Source organism: Melanerpes formicivorus, unplaced genomic scaffold, assembly GCF_026170545.1.
Source record: "Melanerpes formicivorus ecotype bairdi unplaced genomic scaffold, bMelFor1.0.p_v2 SCAF_285, whole genome shotgun sequence".
Classification (NCBI taxonomy): Eukaryota; Metazoa; Chordata; class Aves; order Piciformes; family Picidae; genus Melanerpes; species Melanerpes formicivorus.
The window spans coordinates 188,199-211,634 of record NW_027142637.1 but is presented as its reverse complement, the minus strand read 5'-3'; the positions used below and the strand labels follow the sequence as shown (position 1 = coordinate 211,634).

The 23,436-nt window shown below is 41.4% G+C and overlaps 1 protein-coding gene across 1 annotated transcript in view; it reads right to left on the bottom strand.

Annotated features, from left to right (window-relative positions):
- Nucleotides 1-23,436, bottom strand: part of LUZP2 (leucine zipper protein 2) — a gene marked incomplete at its 3' end in the record, with an annotated part of 166,109 nt that overhangs the window by 66,541 nt on the left and 76,132 nt on the right. The window contains exons 2-4 of the mRNA XM_068170101.1: nt 12,828-12,945; nt 10,747-10,817; nt 6,263-6,344 (exon numbers count right to left, since the gene is read on the bottom strand). Of these exons, the coding sequence (XP_068026202.1) occupies nt 6,263-6,344; nt 10,747-10,817; nt 12,828-12,945 (271 nt within the window). The remainder of the gene's footprint in view (nt 1-6,262; nt 6,345-10,746; nt 10,818-12,827; nt 12,946-23,436) is intronic.

Here is a 23,436-nt window from a genome sequence, read left to right as displayed (position 1 = left end):
CTATTTGCTAAGACTGTAAGCATTGAGCATGGTGTTTACTAGAAAACAGGATCCAAGAGAACAAAATCACTGTACACAAAGAGGCTTACTTAATTTCTCCACCACTACATGCAGTGTTTATTTTTTCACCATGAAGTCCAACATGATAAGGATTTTTACAACAATATTAACTGATTTTATGATCTAAAAGTCATTCTTTTTTTTTTTTTTACCCTCTAAGAACATAACATCACTGAAAGCAGGTTTATAACAGTTCTTTTTAATTGCTGCAGTACTGGTCCTAATGAGATAAACCCCTTGATTTTGTGGAATAAAGTGTATTATCTGTGAAAGAATTGAAGTTTAAGTCTTTACTTCCTATTAAATTCAATGAGTTCCCTTGGGAATCAGCAATTCTAATCTTAAAACTATGACTGAATTTAATCAAACACAGTTTAAAAGATTGTTTTCATAAATCAGTCCCAGGATTGAGCTTTCATCCTTAGCTTATGGAACATAATCAGACCAAGGAGGATGCAATTATAGCAACTAGGATTGAAAAAAACACACATTCCTTTCACTTTGAAGGATGCTTTTGGATGCCTTAATTAGCAAAATGCTCTTCACAGTATCACACTATCACCAAGGTTGGAAGAGACCTCAAAGATCATCAAGTCCAACCTGTCGCCACAGACCTCATGACTAGACCATGGCACCAAGTGCCATGTCCAATCCCCTCCTGAACCCCTCCAAGGACAGAGACTCTACCACCTCCCTGCTCTTCACTGTGCCATGCTGCATTCTCTCCCCATTGATACAATTGTCTACCTATGTTTGTGGGAAACTACAGTTCTGACACTGCAGCAGATTTGATGTGAAAAACAAAACCTCTGTAAGTAAACAAAACACATTTAGATTATAGAGACATGGAGCCAGAGATTAATGTTTTGGATGTCATGCAGATCAGAAATGACAGTGACATGATAGCTGTTCTTAGAATGATGTCCAAACTGAAGTAGACAGATGTCAGTAATTTAAAAACCATCACTGGACTTGACATCCCTCTCATCCGTTTCAAAAGACAAGTCAGAAGATATTACAACCACTTAAAAGAGATGGATAGGTAGGGGGGCTCCACGAGATTAGTGACTCCTGACATGAACAAAGAGAACTTCGTTTGCAAACTCCTCCAAACTTTTGTCGAAGTGGTTTGTTTGTACAAACATTAACCCTGCATCAAGCTACCACTGAGGCTAAAGTTTTAACAACAGTTAATCTATTCAGCACTTGCCTAGCAATCAGGGAGGTGGTTGAGTCATCGACCCTGGAGGCGTTCAAGAGGAGATTGGGCGTGGCACTTGGTGTCATGGTCTAGTCATGGGGTCTGTGTTGATAGGTTGGACTCGATGATGCTCGAGGTCCTTTCCAACCTAAGTTATACTGTGATCACATTCACAATTGCCTACATTTACTCTGTGTGTACTGTGTAATAAACATGAACATTTTGCACAACAACAAAATATGAGGTAAGGATTAATGGGGGAAACTGTAAAATGATTATTCACATGATGGGTTTTGGTTTTCCAGCTATTCAGATGATTTGCCAGTTGCCATTAAACCCTGACAAAAAGAACATACTGACCTCCATCAGAGTGTTCCCTTTCTCGGGCCTGGCGCTCAAGAGATTAATATTCCTTCAAAGCACTTAACTTCTAAATCTGAATATATGAAATAATTAAAGAGATAGGAAAGCAAAATTACTATCTGTGTCTTCTCTATACACAGCTTGGAAGTATCAACTTGGGTCTTCTAGGGGAGAGGTATTTAAGACACTGCAGCACTGCTAAATTAATCAGCAATCTATGTCAGTTAAACCAATAATTTTTGTTGATTACTCTTCACACAGACATGTATCTGATGTCACTAATACAGGCATATTAAATAGTAGAAACTTACTGGTTTAGCTTACTTAAATAATGAAAAATATATATTTTTGACATGCCTTTCATTAAAAAAAAATCATGCAAATATTAATTAAGAAGTCATTAATTTTTGCTTCCTTATTAGAACAGCTTTTTTAAAAGCTGTTCTACTAAGCCTCCAACAAGCAAAGAATCACTTAGTCATAAAATGCAGCTGTAGAGAGCTCCACTGGAGGGATTTACAGGGCCTGGCTACTGCAGCTAAAAGAGAAATAACTCTCTCTATCCATTTAACTTCATCTATGTCTATAATTTCATGCTTTAAGGCAGATCAGTCTGTATCAGACCATTTACATGATGCTTTTAGTCAGTCCTAAGGACAAGGCATAATGCTATTTTCCAGAAGAGATGTAAAAATTCTACTTCCAGTCACCGCATCCTGACAGCATAATAAATAAGAATGGACTTTTAAAACCAGCTCTAAATTGAAAGGCACAGAAACCAAAAAATTGAAACTATGAAACTTTCTACATCTCTTCCTCCTTCCTCCCCGCTCTTTGCTCCTGGTATTCACCTTTTCCCACGTTGGCTGCCTTTAATTGCCATCTAGCTATAATTATGAAAATACATAATGAAAACATACTGGTCTAAGGCTGAACTTTGCAATATTAAGCAAGGACACTGCTGCTGTCTCCTGGAGACAGACATCCAAGGTACTCAGAGCTTTGTGTGTTTCAGAGCTCATTATGTTTATTAAAGGCAACAGCTTCCATCCAGTGGCCTTTACTCACAGCAGTTTGTGACCTTGAAATGTTCAAATTAAATTTTCCCCCAACGAAATACAGAATGCTTTAGCAGATGGTGGTGATCTAATGCTAGGAGTCAGACAATAGTTAGTTATTCACTACAGAGGAAGGATGGAAGAATACCAATGTAGCATCATTAGCACACAGTCAAAGCTCAGCTGTAAGCTTCTTTGCTTACCTCCAGCCTTCTTGTATCTTGCTCAGGACTAAGACATGAGCAATTAAGATGGGACTGAAATGCATTCATTAACCCTAAATGATTTTGGCAACATCCAGAAACCCCAACATGCTCAGTATTCATTTTCATGCTCTGATTTTCAAGTTATAGAGTAGAAATTGACTCCAAAAATCAGAACGAACTGGTTAAGCTATTAAACAAAATAAATAGGAGTTAGTCTTTCCTTTGGCAAAAAGTGCTCTACAAAGTGTAAAATACTGCTAAAAGCAAAGCTAAATGTATTTCTATCCACTACAATTTATTTGATGAACATAACATTTAAGTAGTAGTTTATCTATTAATCAGTAGAAGATTTTTGTCAGAAATTCACCATGAGCCAGCAATGTGCTCATGCAGGCCAGAAGGCAAATCACATCCCGAGCTGCATCAAGAGGAGTGTGGCCAGCAAGGCAAGAGAGGGGATTCTGCCCCTTTATTCTACTCTGGTGAGGCGCCACCTCAAATACTTCATCCAGTTCTGGTGTCCCCAGCATAAGAAGGACACAGGGCTGTTGGAGTGAGTCCTGAGGCGGACCTCAAAGATGCAGAACACAAAGAACCCAGAAAGTGACTGCTCACTCCTGCTGAGGGACGCTAGGTCAGCCCCCACTGTGATTTGTACTGTAAAGGACAGGAATGTCTTTACATCTCCTTTTTGTTTCTTCCAGCCTGAGCTGCTCTTTCTACACTCAGAAAGTTAGGACTGCCTAGCAGCAGCTCCCTGGCTGCTCTCTGGGAGGCTAGACCCACCAACACTACAGCAGATCCACAGAACAGCAACTTTTTAGCTGCCTACCATTCTTGGCATCTCTTCTAGTAGCCACATAAATGACTAAGAATGCACAATAACGCTGATGAGATTGTTTCTGATGAACTATTTGTGCTTCCTACATCCTTACCATACACTTCACGAGATGTAGATGCAAAGTGTACTGTACTGCTGCGGTGCCTCCTTTGTTCTTTGGGTTTCATCAGTGGCCTTGAATACTTTCCAGGTTATTTTTCAGGCAACCTGACTTAATCTGTGTAAATTGTTACTTACACTTTTGCATTTACCTAATAAAGAACACCTTCAGGCAGGTGTCCCTGTTGAATATATACAGTGAATTAACCTGCAGCAAGCACTGTAAAACCTTTTCCAAGTGCAGAAAAGAAATATGCATTTCCAACCCCCTCCTGTGTTTTATTCATTTGGCTTTGAGAAATGTAATTCCATTCTTATTTACTCTGATGAAAAATCAAGATTTACTTCACCAAATGCTGCAGAATGAAGTGTGTTTAAACTGGATGAGAAACAAGACTCACAATTCATTAAATCAGAATTAAATTCAAGCTCCTATCCCCTAGCTAGGCTCTCCTCAAAGTACCTAGAGCTTCCTTCATAGCATTCATATTTATTTCAGAAAAGGGTGAAACACATGGAGAGAGCAGGTGTAAAGTAACCCTGTGTGACAGTAATAATATTATTTCCATTCCTATTGCAGATTTTATCTGAGGATCCTGAAGCACTTTTTGAATATTCATTCAGTCCCAGTGTGTTGGTGAGCTTCGTTATGTAGATTGTACCCTGAGGCATAAAGAAGTAAGTGTCACAAGCCAAGGACACACTACTGCTTTCCTTACAATCTGTGGCAAAGTTAAGATTCTATTATTGGCAAACTTCAGAATACAGCTCAAGAGCTCAGTTTCTCTAAGCAGCTGACAACACTCCAAATTCTGTTATCGACTCAGAGGGGTTTTTCCAAGTTTCTGCTCTGGGTAATACTTTTTTATTCACTAGCACAGGACAAATCTTGTGCTCTTCCCCAGTGCCAGGGCGTGTACAAAGAGTTTAACACAAAGCACTGCTGCCCCAGTTTAAAGCAGTGCTATAACACAAACAACAACAAAACCATTAATCACAGAATCACAGAATGAACCAGGTTGGAAAAGACCTCAGAGATCATCAAGTCCAACCTATCACCTAACACCTCACGATAACTAAACCATAGCTCCAAGTGCCACATCCAATCCTTTTTTGAACACTTCCAGGGACAGTGACTCCACCACCTGCCTGGGCAGCACATTCCAATGGCCAATTACTCTTTTTGGGAAGAACTTTTTCCTCACCTCAAGCCTCCAAGTGCCACATCCAACCCGTTCACCACATCTGAGATTTATTTAACCCACAGCTGAATTAGTCTTAAATATCAAAATCTCACAGAGAGATGAAATGGTGAAATATGTGTGCCATGTTTTATTTGCAGGACTAGAATTCATTGTGCTGATAAAGCTGGTGGGAATTCTTCCATGCACCTGGCAAAGGGCAGCTTTCAACCAGCATGTTCTGAGTGAAAATTAGGCGCTGTATTGTGTTCTTCTTTCAGGACCATGTATCATGCCTCATTACAAAAGCATCTTAAAACAAGTGCAGAAGGTTTTTCCTCCTGCATGGCTATTGAGAAAGACCCCCAAAATGTGTTAACACTTTTCCAGTTCCCTATATTCAGTTTGCTACTTTTCTCCCCTCAAGAACAAAAGAGCATTTCTGTTCTCTAGACAAAATGACAAGTACCAAAGTACAAGTACCAAAGATGTACTGAGTATTTCTTATACATGAAGAGATAAAACAATATCTTTACCCTTCAAACTTGTGAGCAACAAACAGGAAAAAATGATTTGCAAAAAATCATGTTAGTTGATAGAAACCTGCAAAAGGAGCAGCTGAGTTAAAAATCTAAGTACTTTATAATTGACTTATATTTATTTTACCAAGCAACATTAAAAGGCTACACATAAATCCAACCAATTGCACAATTTATTCAGAAACAGAACTTCATTCAAGCACAAACTCTTAGTGGGGCCCAATACCTTCCTAGAGTGGTTATTCCACCTGCCATGGTCACAACTGGGCGCTCTATTTTGTTGCTGAAAGCAGTAGTAACACCAAAAAGTTTGTGGATGTATGATAATGTAGAGAAGTATGGATGAGGCATGAAGGTCTGCATAGATAACCTCATCAGGGAAAGGATGAGGCCCAAGACTCCAAAAGCATGTATACACACACCAAAATGCTACAGAAATGACTGAAGAAAGTGAGCTCAGTGATTTTGAACTAACTTTTTTCCAGCTTCTTTCTCCTGAAGCTCATTGAGTACATGAAATCCTTTTTGTTTTATATACATTGTGACAGTTTTAGCTGTGGTTTGGGGGGGGAGAACTGAACTTTTCTCACTACCACATACATGCAAGGTTGTTTGAGCTAATGGCAAATTTTCAAGGCAGAAGGAATGGGGGAAAAAAAAAAAAGCAAAAAAGAAACAAACAAAATAATAAAAGAGAGGCAGAGAGTCACTCACGGTAGCCTGCTGCTTTTCTGCTTTCTCAGCTGCCTCATTAAGCTGCTTCTGAAAGGCCTCCTGGAGAGATTTCATTTCTTCCCTAGTTTGTTGAAAACACAGAACACAAAATGCATCACAAGTGTCCATTAAAGAAATAATTCCTCAGATTCAAGAAAAGGCACCTTTAATTATTCAGAGTAACAGATAGCTGTACTTGCTAATAAAATCGTAATGACCCATAAGCTATTGTGCCAAGACAAGGCAAAAATGATCTGTGATCAAAATTGGCCACCTTTTACATCTGCTGAGTAGCCTGCTGGGCAAAACATCTGCCAGTGCATAATTTCTAGTAAAAAGGATTGGCACCAAAAAAGGAAGGAAAGTGGGCTACTGAGAACGCATCGAAATGCAAACATACCATTGTTGGTAAGAAACAGTGTATACCTGCTTTAAAATAAATAAAGAACTCATGCTCTGATAAAATTCAGCTTTCACCTGGCTGTTTCTAGAGAGAAGCAGCATAAAATTCAGTAGAAGATTTTGGCATACAAGAAAAAAGGTAAACAAACAAAAGGAAACAAACCCCTCGGTCTAGGAAAGATTCTGAGTTGCTGGAAGGTGTCCAGAGAAGGGCAACAAAGCTGGCAAGGGGTTTGGAACACAGCCCTGTGAGGACAGGCTGAGGGAGCTGGGCTTGCTTAGCCTGGAGAAGAGGAGGCTCAGGGGAGACCTTATTGCTGTCTACAACTACCTGAAGGGAGGTTGTATCCAGCTGGGGGTTGGCCTCTTCTCCCAGGCAACCAGTGGCAGAACAAGAAGACACAGTCTCAAGCTGTGCCAGGGAAGATTTAGGCTGGATGTCAGGAAGAAATTCTTCACAGAGAGATTGGCCATTGGAATGTGCTGCCCAGAGAGGTGGTGGAGTCACCATCACTGGAAGTGTTTAGGAGGAGACTGGATGGGGCACTTGGTGCCAGGACATAGTTGATGAGATGGTGTTGGGTGATAGGTTTGACTTGATGATCTTGAAGGTCTTTTCCAACCCGGTTAACTCTATTCTATTTTATTCTAATTCTATTCTAAACCAAACCCAACAAGAACAACAACAAAAAAGCCCAAACCACACCCAACCAAACACAAAACAGGTAAGCCCAACAAAACAAAAAAGAAACAAAATGAGAAACACCACACAACCAACCGAACCCAAGAGAATAAAAATTAAAAAAAAAAAAATAAAAAATTACAGCCACCACAAAATCCCCAGGATCACTGCTTGGAGCAGGCTTTCTTTAAAGAAAAAGACCCCTTTGGTTACTGAGTTTCCCCAAATTCTCAGCTGTGGTGGCTGAGATCCTCTGTGGGTCACCTGCTCACAGCATATGACACACTGTGGAGCTTTTCATAGAATCATAGAAGCAATAAGGTTGGAAAAGACCTCAGAGTTCATCAAGTCCAACCTGTCACCCAACACCTCATGACTAACTAAACCATGGCTCCAAGTGCCTCATCCAATCCCCTCTTGAACACCTCCAGGGATGGTGACTCCGCCACCTCCCTAGGCAGCACATTCCATTCTGTGAAGGACTTCCTCCTCACCTCAAGCCTAAACCTTAAGACTGTGTCCTGTGTTCTGGTGCTGGTTGCCTGGGAGAATAGACCAACCCTCACCTGGCTACAACCTCCCTTCAGGGAGTTGTAGAGAGCAATAAGGTCTCCCCTGAGCCTCCTCTTCTCCAGGCTAAAGCAGTTTTAGAACAGCTGTAGACTTTGAAAACTGAAGACCAACACAGAACTGAGTTTACATGCAGATAATAATTTAGACCAGTGGAAACCAAAGAGGAATGGAAACCATGTAAGCACCTGTGAGCTGCTGGATCATCTTTCCTGTTCGCCAATAACTACTGTTTTCAGCAATTTTAGCAACACTAGTTGAACAGATTTAATTGAAATGGTGATTGAGCAGCATGAAACCAATGCACCATCAGCACAAAACAGCTTCCTTATTTTACAAACAGATGCGATCAAAGCATTGATGGTGCGCAGAAAGGATAAAAACAAACTTGAAGCATCTTAGTAAGTGATCAAGTTTTACTTGCAACTTGGGAAGTACTGAAGAACTCACACAAAAGAGATTAAAAGAAAAAAAGTTCAGTTTGAAGTCAGCAGAACTGCATCTGCTTACACAAGCTGAGATGCTAGAACTTTAAACTTTACTGTACCATCCATCATTGCAGAGAATAATCAAAGTAGGGCTCACAGCCCAAGCACAGCTCTTGTTTGTCCAAAGAAAGATGCTCAGATGAGTATTTGGACGTATTGTGACATTTGGTTCAAATTCAATACATTTAAACGTTATGTTCACTGCTCTTCACTTACTCCAGAGGAAGTACAGCCTGAGGATCTCAGCAAATAAACTGTGACCCTGAGTGAAATTCTGTCAGGGAGAGTCTCTGGCACATTTTTAACACCTTACACTCAACTTCGACCCTCTCTGGAAGAGAAACCCAGTAAGCCTCTAAACAGCTGTCAAGTACCCTCAGTATCTCCAAGGCATTTTCTTGAAGTATATTGTAAAAGCCTTTTATTCCCTGAAGCACAGCAATGTCATACTGCAGGGATCCAGGCTCTGGGAAGTGCTGTTGTGCAGTATACTCAACAGCTGAATCCTTCAGAAACAAAAGTCACCAAGTATTTTTGGGGGCATCTTGAAGGACTGCAAGGGTTGATTTGAGGAGGAGATTGGGAAGAATACTTCTAGTATGCACTGATTTTTCCCTTTAGCAGACTCAATTCTACCATCTGCTACGAAGAGCTATTTACTAAATGCCCCACTAGTACTTTTTATCTCTCTACAAAAACTGCACAACAATCAAACACTACAAAAACATATTCATGTATCAGGGATGGAGTCCATGACAAGGATAGTAATGATGCTGAAACCTAAAATCACAGAATCCACCAGGTTGGAAGTGACCTCCAAAATCCCCAAGTCCAACTGATAAGCCAACCCTAACTGACCAACTAAACCATGGCACTAAGTGCCTCATCCAGTCTTTTCTTAAACATTTCCAGGGATGGTGACCCCACCACCTCCCTGGACAGCTCGTTCCAATGGGCAATCTCTCTGTGGAGAACTTCTTTCTAAGGTCAAGCCTAAACTTCCCCTTGCACAGCTTGAGACTGTGTGTCCTTTTGTTCTGTTGCTGGTTGCCTGGAAGAAGAGACCAACCCTGGTTACAACCACCCTTCAGGTAGTTGTAGAGAGCAATAAGGTCTCCCCTGAGCCTCCTCTTCTCCAGGCTAAACAACCCTAGCTCCCCCAGTCGCTCCTCATAGGGCTTATGTTCCAGACCCCTCATGAGCTTTGTTGCCCTTTGCTTGACACTTTATTTCCTCGTAAGCAATAGAAATAGGAAATTATCTAAAGTCTAGTTTTCATCATTTACTAGATCAGTCTGGGATGCCTGAAAGACCTTTATGCATCTGATCCTTCTGTATCAGAGTAAAAATGAGAATTTCTCTATGTATTGTATTATGTATCTTGTTTGTCGGGCATTGGAGAGCTGAAGCACATTTTACCACAAACCCTCTCTGTACCCATGCAATTTACTTCTCTTAAAAGCAGTAACAGCAGAAAGATGGCTGTGGGATTGAAGTATCACATTTCTAACAAGGAAAGAAGCATGAACTCCAGCCTGATTTTGTAATATTTTCTTAAGTAAAACTATGAAGTACCTATGCATTCAGTATAGAATATTGCTTCAAAGGAAATAATCCCTGTGTTAGTTACATTTCTCTGCTACTGAAACTGGATTGATGTTCCTAGCTGCTGGTCTGAATTCCAAATATTAAGAGAAGTAGAAGGGTAGAAGGATGGGAGTTGCTCACAATGAAGCAGCATTAAGGGATTTGAGACTAAGGACTAGGCTGGGAACTTTTATTCCCAGCCATGAAGACTCGTTATCTCTTAAGTGCTCAATGAATAATTTGAAGCTAACACTTCTCTCTCCTCCTGATGGCCTTCCTCACAGAAACCCAGTGCAAGTATTCCTACATTTGTAGAATGGCTAGTGAGTTTGAATGCTTACATGCATGAAGATTTAATTAAGAGGCCTGAATACATTCATAAATTCAGATACTGAGACACTTTAGTAGTTCAATTAATTGGGCATTACCATCCACCAGTAATTTGCTAAAAACTCTGATGTTGTTCTTTAAGAGGAAACTCCATGGCTAAACCTTCCTGAGACATTCAAAATCCCTTTCTTTAGCAGATACCTCACTACAGCATTTTCATCTCTTTTCCTAACAGAAGTCCAAGTATCAGCTAATACATCTTTTGTCTCTGACACTTCCCAGACTACCATTCGCTGCACTTCTGTTGCTGTCAACAGACTCTGGAACATGGCAGTGTTTATACATTAAAATAAAAGGACAGAGGCAACTTCTGATAGTCTTCAGTCTGGAAATATGAAGACAAGGGAGGAGGTGTGGGGTCTTACCTTTGTTTTTGGCCCAATTCCAGAAGCTTCTGCACATCATTTTTGGCTGATGCTTCATCATTCTTCAATGACTGATGGCAAAGGAAGAATTCTGATTACTAAAGAGATCTTTAATATTATTAATCTGTGAAATGATAGATACATTTGATCTTCTTGCATAAAATAATCCTGGTGAGCTACAGATATTGCCACTTGTGGGAAATGGAGCAATGATCTGATTCTTCTTTTACTGTAACTCGGCACAGTTAATTGTACACAGCTGCTTTTCCAATAGTACATTAGAGTTAATCAAATAAAACAAGTAGATTCAGATACAAGCAAATTACTAAAAGCATCGAAATTGTATGACCAAGTGTGTTTATATAGAAGACAATGCTACAACTCTTTGCCTACATAAAGATCTCTGCAGTCTTGAGACTAAAATGTTTCATAGTATATATCCCTGCAAAACACTACCTGCAGCTCTGCTGCAGAAGAAATCCCATTCTAAAAAATAAACCAAAAAAACCTGGTGCAGGAAAAAAAGGGGGAAAAGGAAAAACAAAGGGGGAAAATTGGGGGAAAAGGAGGGAAGGTGTAAAGGGAAAAGTAGAAAAAAGGGAAAAGGGGAGAGAAGGGGGGGAAAGGGGAGAGAAGGGGGGAAAGGGGAGAGAAGGGGGGGAAAGGGGAGAGAAGGGGGGGAAAGGGGAGAGAAGGGGGGGAAGGGGAGAGAAGGGGGGAAAGGGGAGAGAAGGGGGGGAAGGGGAGAGAAGGGGGGGAAAGGGGAGAGAAGGGGGGGGAAGGGGAGAGAAGGGGGGAAAGGGGAGAGAAGGGGGGGAAAGGGGAGAGAAGGGGGGGAAAGGGGAGAGAAGGGGGGGAAAGGGGAGAGAAGGGGGGAAAGGGGAAAGAAGGGGGGGAAAGGGGAGAGAAGGGGGGAAAGGGGAGAGAAGGGGGGGAAAGGGGAGAGAAGGGGGGAAAGGGGAGTGAAGGGGGGAAAAGGGGAGAGAAGGGGGGAAAAGGGGAGAGAAGGGGAAAAAAGGGAGAGAAGGGGAAAAAAGGGAGAGAAGGGGAAAAAAGGGAGAGAAGGGGGAAAAGGGGAGAGAAGGGAAAAGAGAGGACAAGGGGAGATAATTGAAAAGGGGAGAAAAGGGAAAAAAGAAAATAAGAAAGATAAATTATTCAAGAGTTCACATTAATTAGAGCAAGAGAGATCTTTAATATAAGACTATAACATTATGCTGTAGCACAGTACTGACACAGAGTATCAGTATGAAGAAAGAATGACTTTACTCCTTGTATTTTCCCCATCTATCTTACATCAACATGAAGTTAAAAGTGCAGTGTCAGAAACATACTGAATTTATGCACGGTATGAAATAGAGAGACAAATCTTAACTGATAAGGAGTCTGAATATTTTCACCAGCCCAACAGGCTACATCTGGAAATGGCAGATGTGTTCTTAAGTGAACATCTGGTGATTTCAGGACCTCAAATCCAGAGCAGGAGTTTTAATCTACTTTTCACTCTGAGGAGCTAGGTGGACTCCCAAGTTAATCTGACTATTGCCCTTTCAGCCTGCCTGTGATACCAGAGTTAAACACAGAGGTGCCTCAGCTCTAGCTGCAGGCTTATCTAGTCCAATTTGTCAGCTGCACTTGTAAAGTGATGCCCTGCAGTAAATCCAGTCAGGCTGTGTAGATGGCACATCAGGTAGATAAAGTGAGCAGCTGAACTAGGCTGACTGCATGTAGCTCATCAGCAAAGATGCCACCTGCAAGAGTGAAGGTGATGCTTTAGAGTAGCTGCCAGGACAAAGGTATAACTCCATTGAAACAGCTTATTCATTTCCTTTCCCTTCCCTTCCTTTTTATTTTGTTCCATTGTGCTCTACTTCCATATTTTCTTTATTTTCAGTAAATGGTCAAAGGGCTCAACTCATGAGGTTTAAATTTTTCTCTAAAAACATCAGGTTTATTTCAAGTGCAAGATTAACAAAATTATTCACTTTAAAAACCACACCAGGGCAAAATGCAAGAACCCTCCACATCCTTAATAATAAATAGATACTAATATGAAAAACTCAAGTTAAGAAGAAGCCAACCTGGAGGTTTACTTTAATGCCCTCAAGTTCTTTAGAAGTCTTTGACAGCTGACGAAGGATATTGCTCCTTTCCTTGAAGACTTCTTTCAACTGTCTCTCCAGTTCTTCATAGCCCTGTCTAACACAGAAAATAAAAGCATGAGACAGTTTCAAAACATAATTCAATGCAGCTCAAAACAGTCTCAGCTCATCTAATTGAATTAATTCCAACACTCTTTACAGATCACAAAATGGAAGTGAGTTCACCTGTTCACTTCTATAATCACAGCTTGATGTCTCCTAACATAGATTCACAGATTGCATTGGGTTGGAAGGGACCCTCAAAGGTCATCTTGTACAACCTCCCTACAGTGAGCAGGGCCACCTCCAGCTAGATCAGGCTGCCCAGGGCCACATCAAGTAGATAAATAGATATTTCATATGTCGACATGATGTGCTGTGTCTGCATATGCATCTATAGATCAGACAAACACTGTGAAAGGTGCGGAGTCTGTGATGAACAGGAGGCAGCAAAGGTGCATTTAGCACCAGTGATGGCACACAGGCTACCTTCTGCATAACTTATCTTTTCTGAAAGATAATCCTTGCAAATGTGTCCAGCAGGTCTAAGGAGGTTCTCCTCCCTCTATATGCTGCCTTGGTGAGATCACCCCTGGAATACCGTGTCCAGTTTTGGGCTCCCCAGTTCAAGAGAGACAGGGGAGAGAGTCCAATGGAGAGGTACCAGAATGATTGAGGAACATGAACATCTCTCCTATCAGGAAAGACTGAGATAACTGGGAGTGTTTAGTCTTAAGATCTCCTCTCTGCCTTCTCCTCTTATTGATGTCTAGAAATATCTGAGGAATGAGTGTCAAGATGAGGTGATGGTCTGGTTTTGGTGGTGCCCAGTGATAGAACAAGGAACAACAGGTACAAGCTAGAACACAGGAGGTTTCACCTCTACATGAGAAGAAACTTCTTTACTGTGAAGTTGACAGAACACTGGAACAGGCTGTGGAGTCTCCTTCTCTGGAGACATTCAAAACCTGCCTGGATGTGTTCCTGTGTGACCTGCCCTAGGTAATCCTGCTCTGGCAGAGGAGCTTGGACTCAATGATCTCTAGAGGTGCCTTCCAACCCAACTGTGACTCTGTGAAACCAAGTGAAAATTTGGCAGTATGAAGTTTTGTGACACCCATTAATTTGAGGGAAGGATGATCCGAATCTTTAACTCTGAAAAATTTATTTCATTCCACAATTTCTCCTCACTTAAACCTCCCTGTGGTCTAAATGAGACCCGACAAATCTGCCAAGAGGAATCAAAAATTGTCAATTTGAGGGAGACTGGTCAGTGAATTGAAACACCTATTCCTTCTACAACTCAATCTTCTTTTTCCCTCTCTCTTTTTTTTCCCTCTCTCTTTTTTTTCCCTCCCTCTATTTTTTCCCCTCCTTACTGTACAACTGTTCTGAAGGAAAAAAGAGTACTTCAACTCTGCAACACATCAGTACTATTTTATTATCACATCCAAGAGCTTGAAGTTAAATGGGAATCTTAATGCTCCTTTAATAGATTTTGAATACACACAGTGGCAAAGAAAGTCAGTAAAGCAAATTAAATATGCTATCCAATATTAGTCCTACCTTTTTTAGCAATAGACAGCCCACAAAATATGATAGAACTATGCAAAAATATCGTATATGAAATGATACTTTGGATACCTAGAAGAGATGAAAGTGAATAAAACATCTCTCTCATCAACACAAGACTTTAGGCAACAAATCAACATTATACTGAAGTTGCAAACTAAAAGTGCACAGTTGAGTTTGCATCTCTGATGAAACACAAAATATTCCCAGTTTCTACTTGCTGATGGCAGAGGACTGCGATGCTTTGGTCTGCAAGGTAGCACCCAGCACTTTCAGTGAAGATCTTCAGCACAACTGCTAGGTCAACTGTTTAATTTTATAGGTGAAGTTCTTTTTAGAGGAAAGTTGAAATGGAAAAGAGAAGATTGTTAGGTTTTCCCTGGATGACAAAATGAAACCAACCATCTTTCTGGTATGGTCTGTAGCTGATAGATAAAAAGCTCAGCTCTCAGAAAGTTCAGATAAGTTCTTCTCTTTATAAGCTTTGCTTGTTCTTTCAACATGTGGATGAACTTTATGTCAAGAAACTGTGGTTCCAGGCCATTTTGATTACATCCATTCACCAAAGGAAAAAACTGCAGATCTAGTGGGAGGATGGCTGTAAGACGTGGGGTGAAGTCAGGGTAAGGAGGTAATGCCAGGACTCAGCTTACCTACTGGTAACTAAACAGCACAAATAAGTAACCTGGTTGTCCTTGATAGGGATATGATCCTATTTTTTTTTTTATTAACAATGTTATAAAAAATAAATTATGGAAAATAGAGGTCAGGGAGTCAAACTCATCAGGGGTTTACAGGAAAATCTATATGCCCAGGTGGTGAACCTTCCAGAATGTAAGCATTGTTTATGTGGGGGAGTTTGGTTCACATTTTTCCATCAAACTGAATGAAAGAACTTATATAAAATACATCCAGTTAGTGCTAGAACACTTAATAAATATTAGCATTCAGATCATTAGATGCAAAGTAAATAAAATGTCCTGCACCAAGGTTTATACAGAAGCATCTATTGCTACCACGCAAGCTAGGCATTATCAAACAAGGTATACATCACTGCGAGAGAGCTGGCTCACCCCAGCAGTAACAATATTATGTGTAATCAACCTGACAAGCTTCAGAGAATACTCCCATTTTAATTTGCAGATGAACAGAGGTCAAGGAAGAATTTCTTCCTGCTAAAGTAATCAAGTAGTTTCAATAAGGTCATCACTTCCATTCCTCTTTAAGCATCATAAAAAAGCCTGTTAGGCTTGATGGTCTCTTTTGCCCTTGAAATGTCCTGGTTTTGTTTAAAGTTAAATGCTGCATTGAGAAAGAATTACCTGCAAGTGCTAACACCTTGTTTTAAGGATTCCACTCCAATTCCAGTTTAGCTTGAGTATTTCAAGGGCAGTTATATCAAGCAGCCAATTACACAGTTCCATTAGTTGTTCAGTTAACCCAGGTTTCACTCTTGTAAATACTGATACATTTCAGTTTGCATAAACTAAGACATCCTCATTGTTAACAAATCAATTTAATTCAAATGTTTAAATGAAATTTAATATTAGCTATGTGTGCACCTTTTGTTTTTAATTATTATTATTTTTTAGGGCATGCTAGGCAGGAAGGAGCCAACAAAAAGCCAACAACAACTTATCACAATGAGTCACAAACCAGATCAAACTCTCACAACTATGAGAAAATAACTGAAAACAAGGATATAGAATGAAGATACAAGATACAGCTATCAGATCTCTTATCCATTTGCTCCTCAAAGATTTTATTCCTGGACATTATCTCTAAGAGGACACAGTCTCAAGCTGTGCCAAGGGAAGTTTAGACTTCAGGTGAGGAGAAAGTTCTTCACTGAGAGAGTCGTTTGCCATTGGAATGGGCTGCCCAGGGAGGTGGTAGATTCACCATCCCTGGAGGTATTCAAGAGGGGATTGGATGTGGCACTTGGTGCCTTGGTTTAGTCATGAGGTCTGTGGTGATGGGTTGGACTTGATGATCTTTGAGGTCTCTTCCAACCTTGGTGATCCTGTAATATCAAGCTTGACTCTCCACATTGTGTTTGAGAGCAGTGCCCGTGTATTTCAAGACAGGAACATTCCACTCTGCACCCTTGTGATAGCATAAAACTCCTCAGATTAGCCCAGAAAAAACAGTGAAGCATTAAACTCAATGAAAAAAATTATTGTTGGTGTGGAGGGAGAGTGGATTCTTGCAACTAGAAAAATAAGGTCTACAATGAACAATTTGTTGATGCTGATTTTGGATGCTGATTTTGTAGCACAGGACCATTCTGGAGGAAGCTGACTCAGCCCATGTGCCGTGTGACCACTGCACCCCCCTACTATAAAAAAACATCAAATTCTAGTGACTTTCTGAAATCTTCTGATCCTCAAAACCTAACAGGTCTCTCTACTCATTTTGCAGTGCAATTATGTGCAGCCAACATAAGTTAAACTCACTCCTAGGAAACCCAGCATGTAATCACACGCTAACCAAATCTGTTCTCTCACTTAGGTTACACCACTTATACCATTTTGCAAATAAAGTGTCACTATCAGCCTATCACTTGGGATTAAAATTGATGCAATTTTAGCATACAAATTTGATTTTAAAAATGTGCATTATGAAACAGAACAATTTAGCCAATACTCTGCATGTTAAGGTCATCTGTGGCATTCTAACGGCAATTTGTTTCGCTTTCACCAGCAGCCTATTGATGTAGTGTCCTTGTAAATTCCAATATAATTTGTTTTCAAGAGTGTGATATTAATTTAAGCATAAGCATAGCCAGCTGCTTTGACTCTCCTTACTGACATGATTTAATGGATTATAGTAAACATTTCAAGAGATTCTAATTTTCAGCACAAAACAGAGACCAATATCCAGTGACTAGAAAGACTTGCCCCCCAGAGATCACTCCACCTCTAACTGTTATTTCCTTAAACATTAGAAGTTAAGCTTCTAGTCTTCAAAATAAGAATGGAGTTTATTTCTCACTGAATCATATGCACTGTGTCATGGCAAAGTAAAATTGATTTTAGTTTCCCACTAGGTTTACAATGCCTGTCTTTGAAATAGAACTTTGATAATGATTTCAATTATTTATGGTATGCAAAAGTCCCTGATGGGGGAGGAGGGGAAACCAACCCAAAACAAACCACCATCCACAAAACACCACAACCCTTAAAACAAAAGAGGACATTGGAATACAATCTGCAGTTTAAGACAAACTTAAATAGATGTCTCTTTCAGTAAATCTGGTGCCAGTTCTACTCTTTAAGCCCTTCTTTAAGAAACACGCAACACTTTTCTGCTCTAATTACAGCTAACCATTTAGGGCATTCTACTATAAAGTCTAAGGAAATTCAGTGAGAGGATAAAGTTTCCAGCCTCATAGGTTTGGCTATTATTTGTTTTTAAGCAGCAATACTTAAGAAAAGAGTCTTGTCTTAGTTTAAAGTGTGGGCAGGAATACAGAATTGTATTCAAAAATATAGAGGAATATACAGAACTGTGGTGGGCTGAAGTTGCCCCCAACATAAAATTGCCAGGCCAGCTCAGTTGAAAGCAAATGAAGCTGTATCTACCATCACAACTGCAATCTAGAAATATGGAATGCAATGAATATGTACAGCAGATACAATATTTACATATATTTACAATTTGTAAGAAGAAGCACAAGAACTCCCCTGGACAAAGCTAGGGGATTACCAATAGCTTCCACTTCTCTGCCCCCCTTCCCTCCCCCTGTACAAGACTGGAGTAAAGCAGAGAGCCTTTTGTTATTACTTAGCCACTACAAGAACACATTCAAGATCAGCAGAAGCCAGCAGAAGCCAGAGTTAGTATCTGCTAGAGCAAAGGAAGTGAAAAGAGTGAAAGTTAGTTTATATATGTTAGTACTCAGACCAATGAGATTATTTAGACCTTATCATTATTTTCCCTTTAATGCACAGTGGTAATTTATTTACATTCTATCACTTTTCTGCTCAGGATCTGTGGAAAATTTTTCAGGCACAGCCTCGAGGTCCTTTCCAACCTAAGTGATACTGTGATACCACACAAATCTATGTTGGGGCTATTCAGTCTGGAGAAGAGAAGACTTAAAGGAGACCTTATTGTGGCCTTCCAGTATCTTAAGGGAGCCTACAAGAAAGCTGGGGATGGACTTTTTAGGGTGTCAGGTAATGATAGGACTAGGGGAATAGAAAAAACTAGAAATGGGTAGATCCACATTGGATGTTAGGAAGAAGTTCTTCCCCATGAGGGCGGTGAGACACTGGCACAGGTTACCCAGGGAGGTGGTGGAAGCCTCATCCCTGGAGATTTTTAAGGCTGGATGTGGCTCTGAGCAACCTGATCTAGCATGAGGGGTCCCTGCCCATGGCAGGGGGCTTGGAACTAGGTGATCCTTAAGGTTCCTTCCAACCCTAGCAATTCTATGACTCTATGTTTCTTTAAAAGAAAGACACCTGCCTCAAACCATGCCAAGTGTACTGATAGCTTGGCCAGACATCATAAACAGTAAATATTGCTTACAGTGTACACTTGAAAAGGATACAATTACCTAGGTGTTTCTAAAGCAATCTTTTGAAGATATTCTTGGTGGCAGATGTGTACACATAAATGCAGGTTGTAGTCAGGAAAGGGAAAATATTTGTTACAATTCTAAATCACTGTATTTGGAAATTGAAGGTGAGAATCTACAAAGCTCTAAAATAAGTGAGGTGAAAATAATATAGAACCACAGCATGTTAGGGGTTTGAAAAGACTTTGAAAGACCATCTAGTGCCAACCCCCTGCTAGAGGAGGATCACCTAGGGCAGGTCACCCTGGAACACATGCAGACAGGTTTTGAATGTCTCCAGAGAAGGAGACTCCACAACTTCTTTGGGCAGCCTTCTCCAGGACTGTGTCACCCTCAGAGTGGAAAAACTTTTTCCTTATCTTCATGTGGAACCTCCTTAGTTTTGCCTTGCTCCCATTGCCTTATCCTACCACTGGACATTACTGAGAAGAAAATGAGGGGATTTATGGTAAAGGTTTTTTTTCACCTGACTTTCATAGTCTTTGCAAAATATTTGTTTGGGATGTTTCACTCCCAGCTATTGAGAGTAATCCATGGTCATGTGGCCCTGGCTCAATTAACAATACTGTCAGCATGTATACAACTATAGAAGGTTATGAGTGCTTAAGTGCCAGACCCATTCTAACTATAGTAGCTCACGAAGGGGTGGCGGTGCTGGTACATTTTATTTGGTTTGGGGTTTTTTACACAGCTAGCAGCTATAGAATTAGGCCCTTTCCATCTATTTCCTCTCGGTTTTTAATGCACTCTTCATAAATAAAGCAAAACAATCTCGTCTCTTTCTGGCAGACTCATGGCTCTGTAGAATCAATGACTCATCAGGGAAAAGATGCCACTGTCAGTTCCCATCAAAGAGCAAAGGAGGAAAAGGAGATTTCTGAAAACTTGCAGCTGGTGTGTACACCTGGCCCCGGGAAATGAAACAGCAAGTTGAATCATGATGAATAACAGGATAATGAAAATAGCAACCCAGAGGGAAAAAACAGCAACTTGTCTTCATCCACAGAAAAGTGCACAGGTCACAGAAGCAGAGTTAACTTTATGACTGTGAAAAACCTTCTGACTAACCCCACAGAAAAATAACTCCTTCTCCCAAACATACAGGGGGGAGTGTTGAGGCATTTTCCTTCAAGTTATCATTGCCAAAGCTTCATTTAGTGCAGTAAATCCTGACTGGATTTATACACTTGGAAGGGAAATTATCAAAATCTTTGCAACTGCTCAAAATGTATAGCTATGGACTTGTTCTGTGCAGCTGACTTTTCACATCAGTTCTACAGATTGAGTCTTTAATGGGATATCCATTCACACCACAGGATCACAGAACATGAGAAGCTGGAAGAGACCTCTAGAGATCTTCAAGTCCAACCTCTGTGCCAGAGCAGGACCATAGAATCTAGTGCAGGTTGCACAGGAAGGCATCCACATGGGTCTTGATAGTCTCCAGAGAAGGAGACTCCACAACCTCTCTGATGAGCCTGTTCCAGTGCACTGTGACCCTCACAGTGAAGTTCCTCCTCATATTGAGGTAGAACTACCTGTGCTGTAGCTTACATCCATTGCTCCTTGTCCTACCACATTGTGCAAGTAGGAAGAGGCTATCCCTTGCTTCTTGACACCCAGCCCTCAGGTATTTATACACATGAACTTATATTTATACACATGACTTTATATTAATGAACATGAGCCAGTAGTGTGCCCAGGTGGCCAAGAAGGCCAATAACATCCTGGCCTGGATCAGGAATGGTGTGGCCAGCAGGAGCAGGGAGGTCATCTGCCCTGTACTCAGCACTGGTTAGGCCACACCTCGAGTACTGTGTCCAGTTCTGGGCCCCTCAGTTTAGGAAAGATGTTGACTTGCTGGAACATGTCCAGAGAACAACAAAGCTAGTGAGGGGTTTGGAGCACAAGCCCTATGAAGAGAGGCTGAGGGAGCTGGGGTTGCTTAGCCTGGAGAAGAGGAGGCTCAGGGGAGACCTTATTGCTTTCTACAACTACCTGAAGGGAGGTTGTAGCCAGGTGAGGGTTGGTCTCTACTCCCAGGCAACCAGCACCAGAATGAGAGGGCACAGTCTCAAGCTGCACCAGGGGAGGTTTAGGCTGGATGTTAGGAAGAAGTTCTTCTCAGAAAGAGAGACTGGCTATTCGAATGTGCTGCCCAGGGAGGTAGTGGAGTCACCATGACTGGAAGTGTTTAAAAACAAACTGGATGAGGCACTTTGTGCCATGGATTAGTTGATTAGATGGTGTTGGGTGACAGGTTGGACTCGATCTCAAAGGTCTTTTCCAACCTGGTTAATTCTGTGTTTCCCTATAAAGGATGGGGATTCACTTCTCACAATGTTCCTTTCTCAGTGATTTTTTTCTGTAGAGACGTGTGACTGGATTGAACTTTTTTTTCCCCCTCTGCATTTACCACCATGACACATAACCACAATGGAGAAGATGCAGTGTTGTGCTGTCTGTTCTTTATGATATTTGTGTCGTGATTCATAAGAAGTGATTGTGCCTTTCCAACCTGCTCCTCTTCCTAAAAACTTCCTCTTCAGCACTGATTGGTAAGTGAACACATTTTCCAGATATACTTCATTGCTTTTTTACCCCCTCCTTTCCTTCCATATTTCCAAAAGGAAGCAGTGAGGGGGGAGAAATGGTCTGTAAATGAGACACAAAAGCAGAGATTTATTGAATGAGAGCAGACTCCAGGGGCCTCCAGGTAAAAAGAGTGTAATTAGAATAATATCATATGGCTAAACAGGTCCTGCTCTTCCACCACCATTACTGCAGCCATCCCAGAGCCAGGGGCAAGACCCTCACCAGCCAAGAAACCACACAGAGGAGCTCAGCCCCAGGAAGGAGACCCAGCCAGCACCTGTGGATGATATTGGAGTAGTCATCAATTCTGGTCCTAACAACCGGGGGGCCACTAGGCCCCCCGGCCTTTGTTGTCACCACCACCATCACCCAGTGCACACCATGGGCACTCACCAGTGATGAGAGGAGGATCCCTCAGCCCAAATGGGCTCAGCTTGGGGTTTCTGCCTTTCCTGGTGGGGATTATAAAGGAGAGTGGGTGGGCAGGGCCAAGTGGCCACACTTGGGGTGGGAGGAGACTCCAAAAGAGCCCAGGTGCTCTGTGATATGATGGGAAAAAGTGGGGAAATGGGACAGGTGAGGGATATTTAGTGTGTCAGGTAATGATAGGACTAGGGGGAATGGAACAAAATAATTGAAATGGGTAGATTCATATTGGATGTTTGGAAAAAATTTTTTACCATGAGAGTGGTGAGACATTAGAACAGGTTGCCCAGGGAGGTAGTAGAAGCCTCACCCCTGGGAGTTTTTAAGGCCAGGCTGGATGTGGCTCTGGGCAACCTCCTCTAATGTGAGGTGTCCATGCCCATGACAGGGGAGTTGGAACTGGATGATCCTTGGGGCCCCCTCCAACCCCAACAATTCTATGACTCTGAAACAATTTTGCAGTTTAGGCTGGATGTTAGGAAGAAATTCTTCACAGAAAGAGTGATTGGCCATTGGAATGTGATGCCCAGGGAGGTGGTGGAGTCACCTGTCCCTGGAGGTGTTTAAAATAAGACTGGATGAGGCACTTAGTGCCATAGTTTAGTGATTAGCTGGTGTTGTGTGATAGGTTGGGCTTGATGATCTGGAAGGCCTTTTCCAGCCTGGTTAATTCTGTGATTATGTGTCTGTTCCACATCCCCTTTCAGTCTTCTCCTCAGACTAAAAAGCCCCAGGTGCCTCAGGAATTTTTTCTGATAGCTAACATCACCCTTTTCAGTTCTGTATTTCTTCATCATTTATGTCCATAATGCTGCCTTTGGGCTGGTTTTCTGCTGCACATTTGAAACTTTTCTTTACGACCATAATGCTATTACCTTTAAATACAGTACAATAATCTCTACAAACAGCCAGCAAGAGTGTAGATATGTACCTGCACCTCCATGTCCAATCCACCTCTCTCAGGTGTTCAAGAGATACTAGCAAAATAATTGAGTTACTAGCAGTAGATATATATATTAAAACTTGGAGGAAAGACGTTTCCTTGCTATTTAAACAGTGTGCTTGGTTGGCCAAGAAGGCCAATGGCATCCTGGCCTGCATCAAGTATAGTGTGGCCAGCAGGAGAAGGGAAGTCATTGTGCCCCTGTACTCCGCACTGGTTAGGCCACACCTTAAGTCCTGTGTCCAGTTCTGGGGCCCTCAATTTAAGAAGAACATTGAGACACTTGAACGTGTCCATAGAAGGGCAACGAGGCTGGGGAGAGGCCTCGAGCACAGCCCTGTGAGGAGAGGCTGAGGGAGCTGGGGTTGTTTAGCCTGGAGGAGGCTCGGGGAGACCTTATTGCTGTCTACAGCAATAAGTACCTGAAG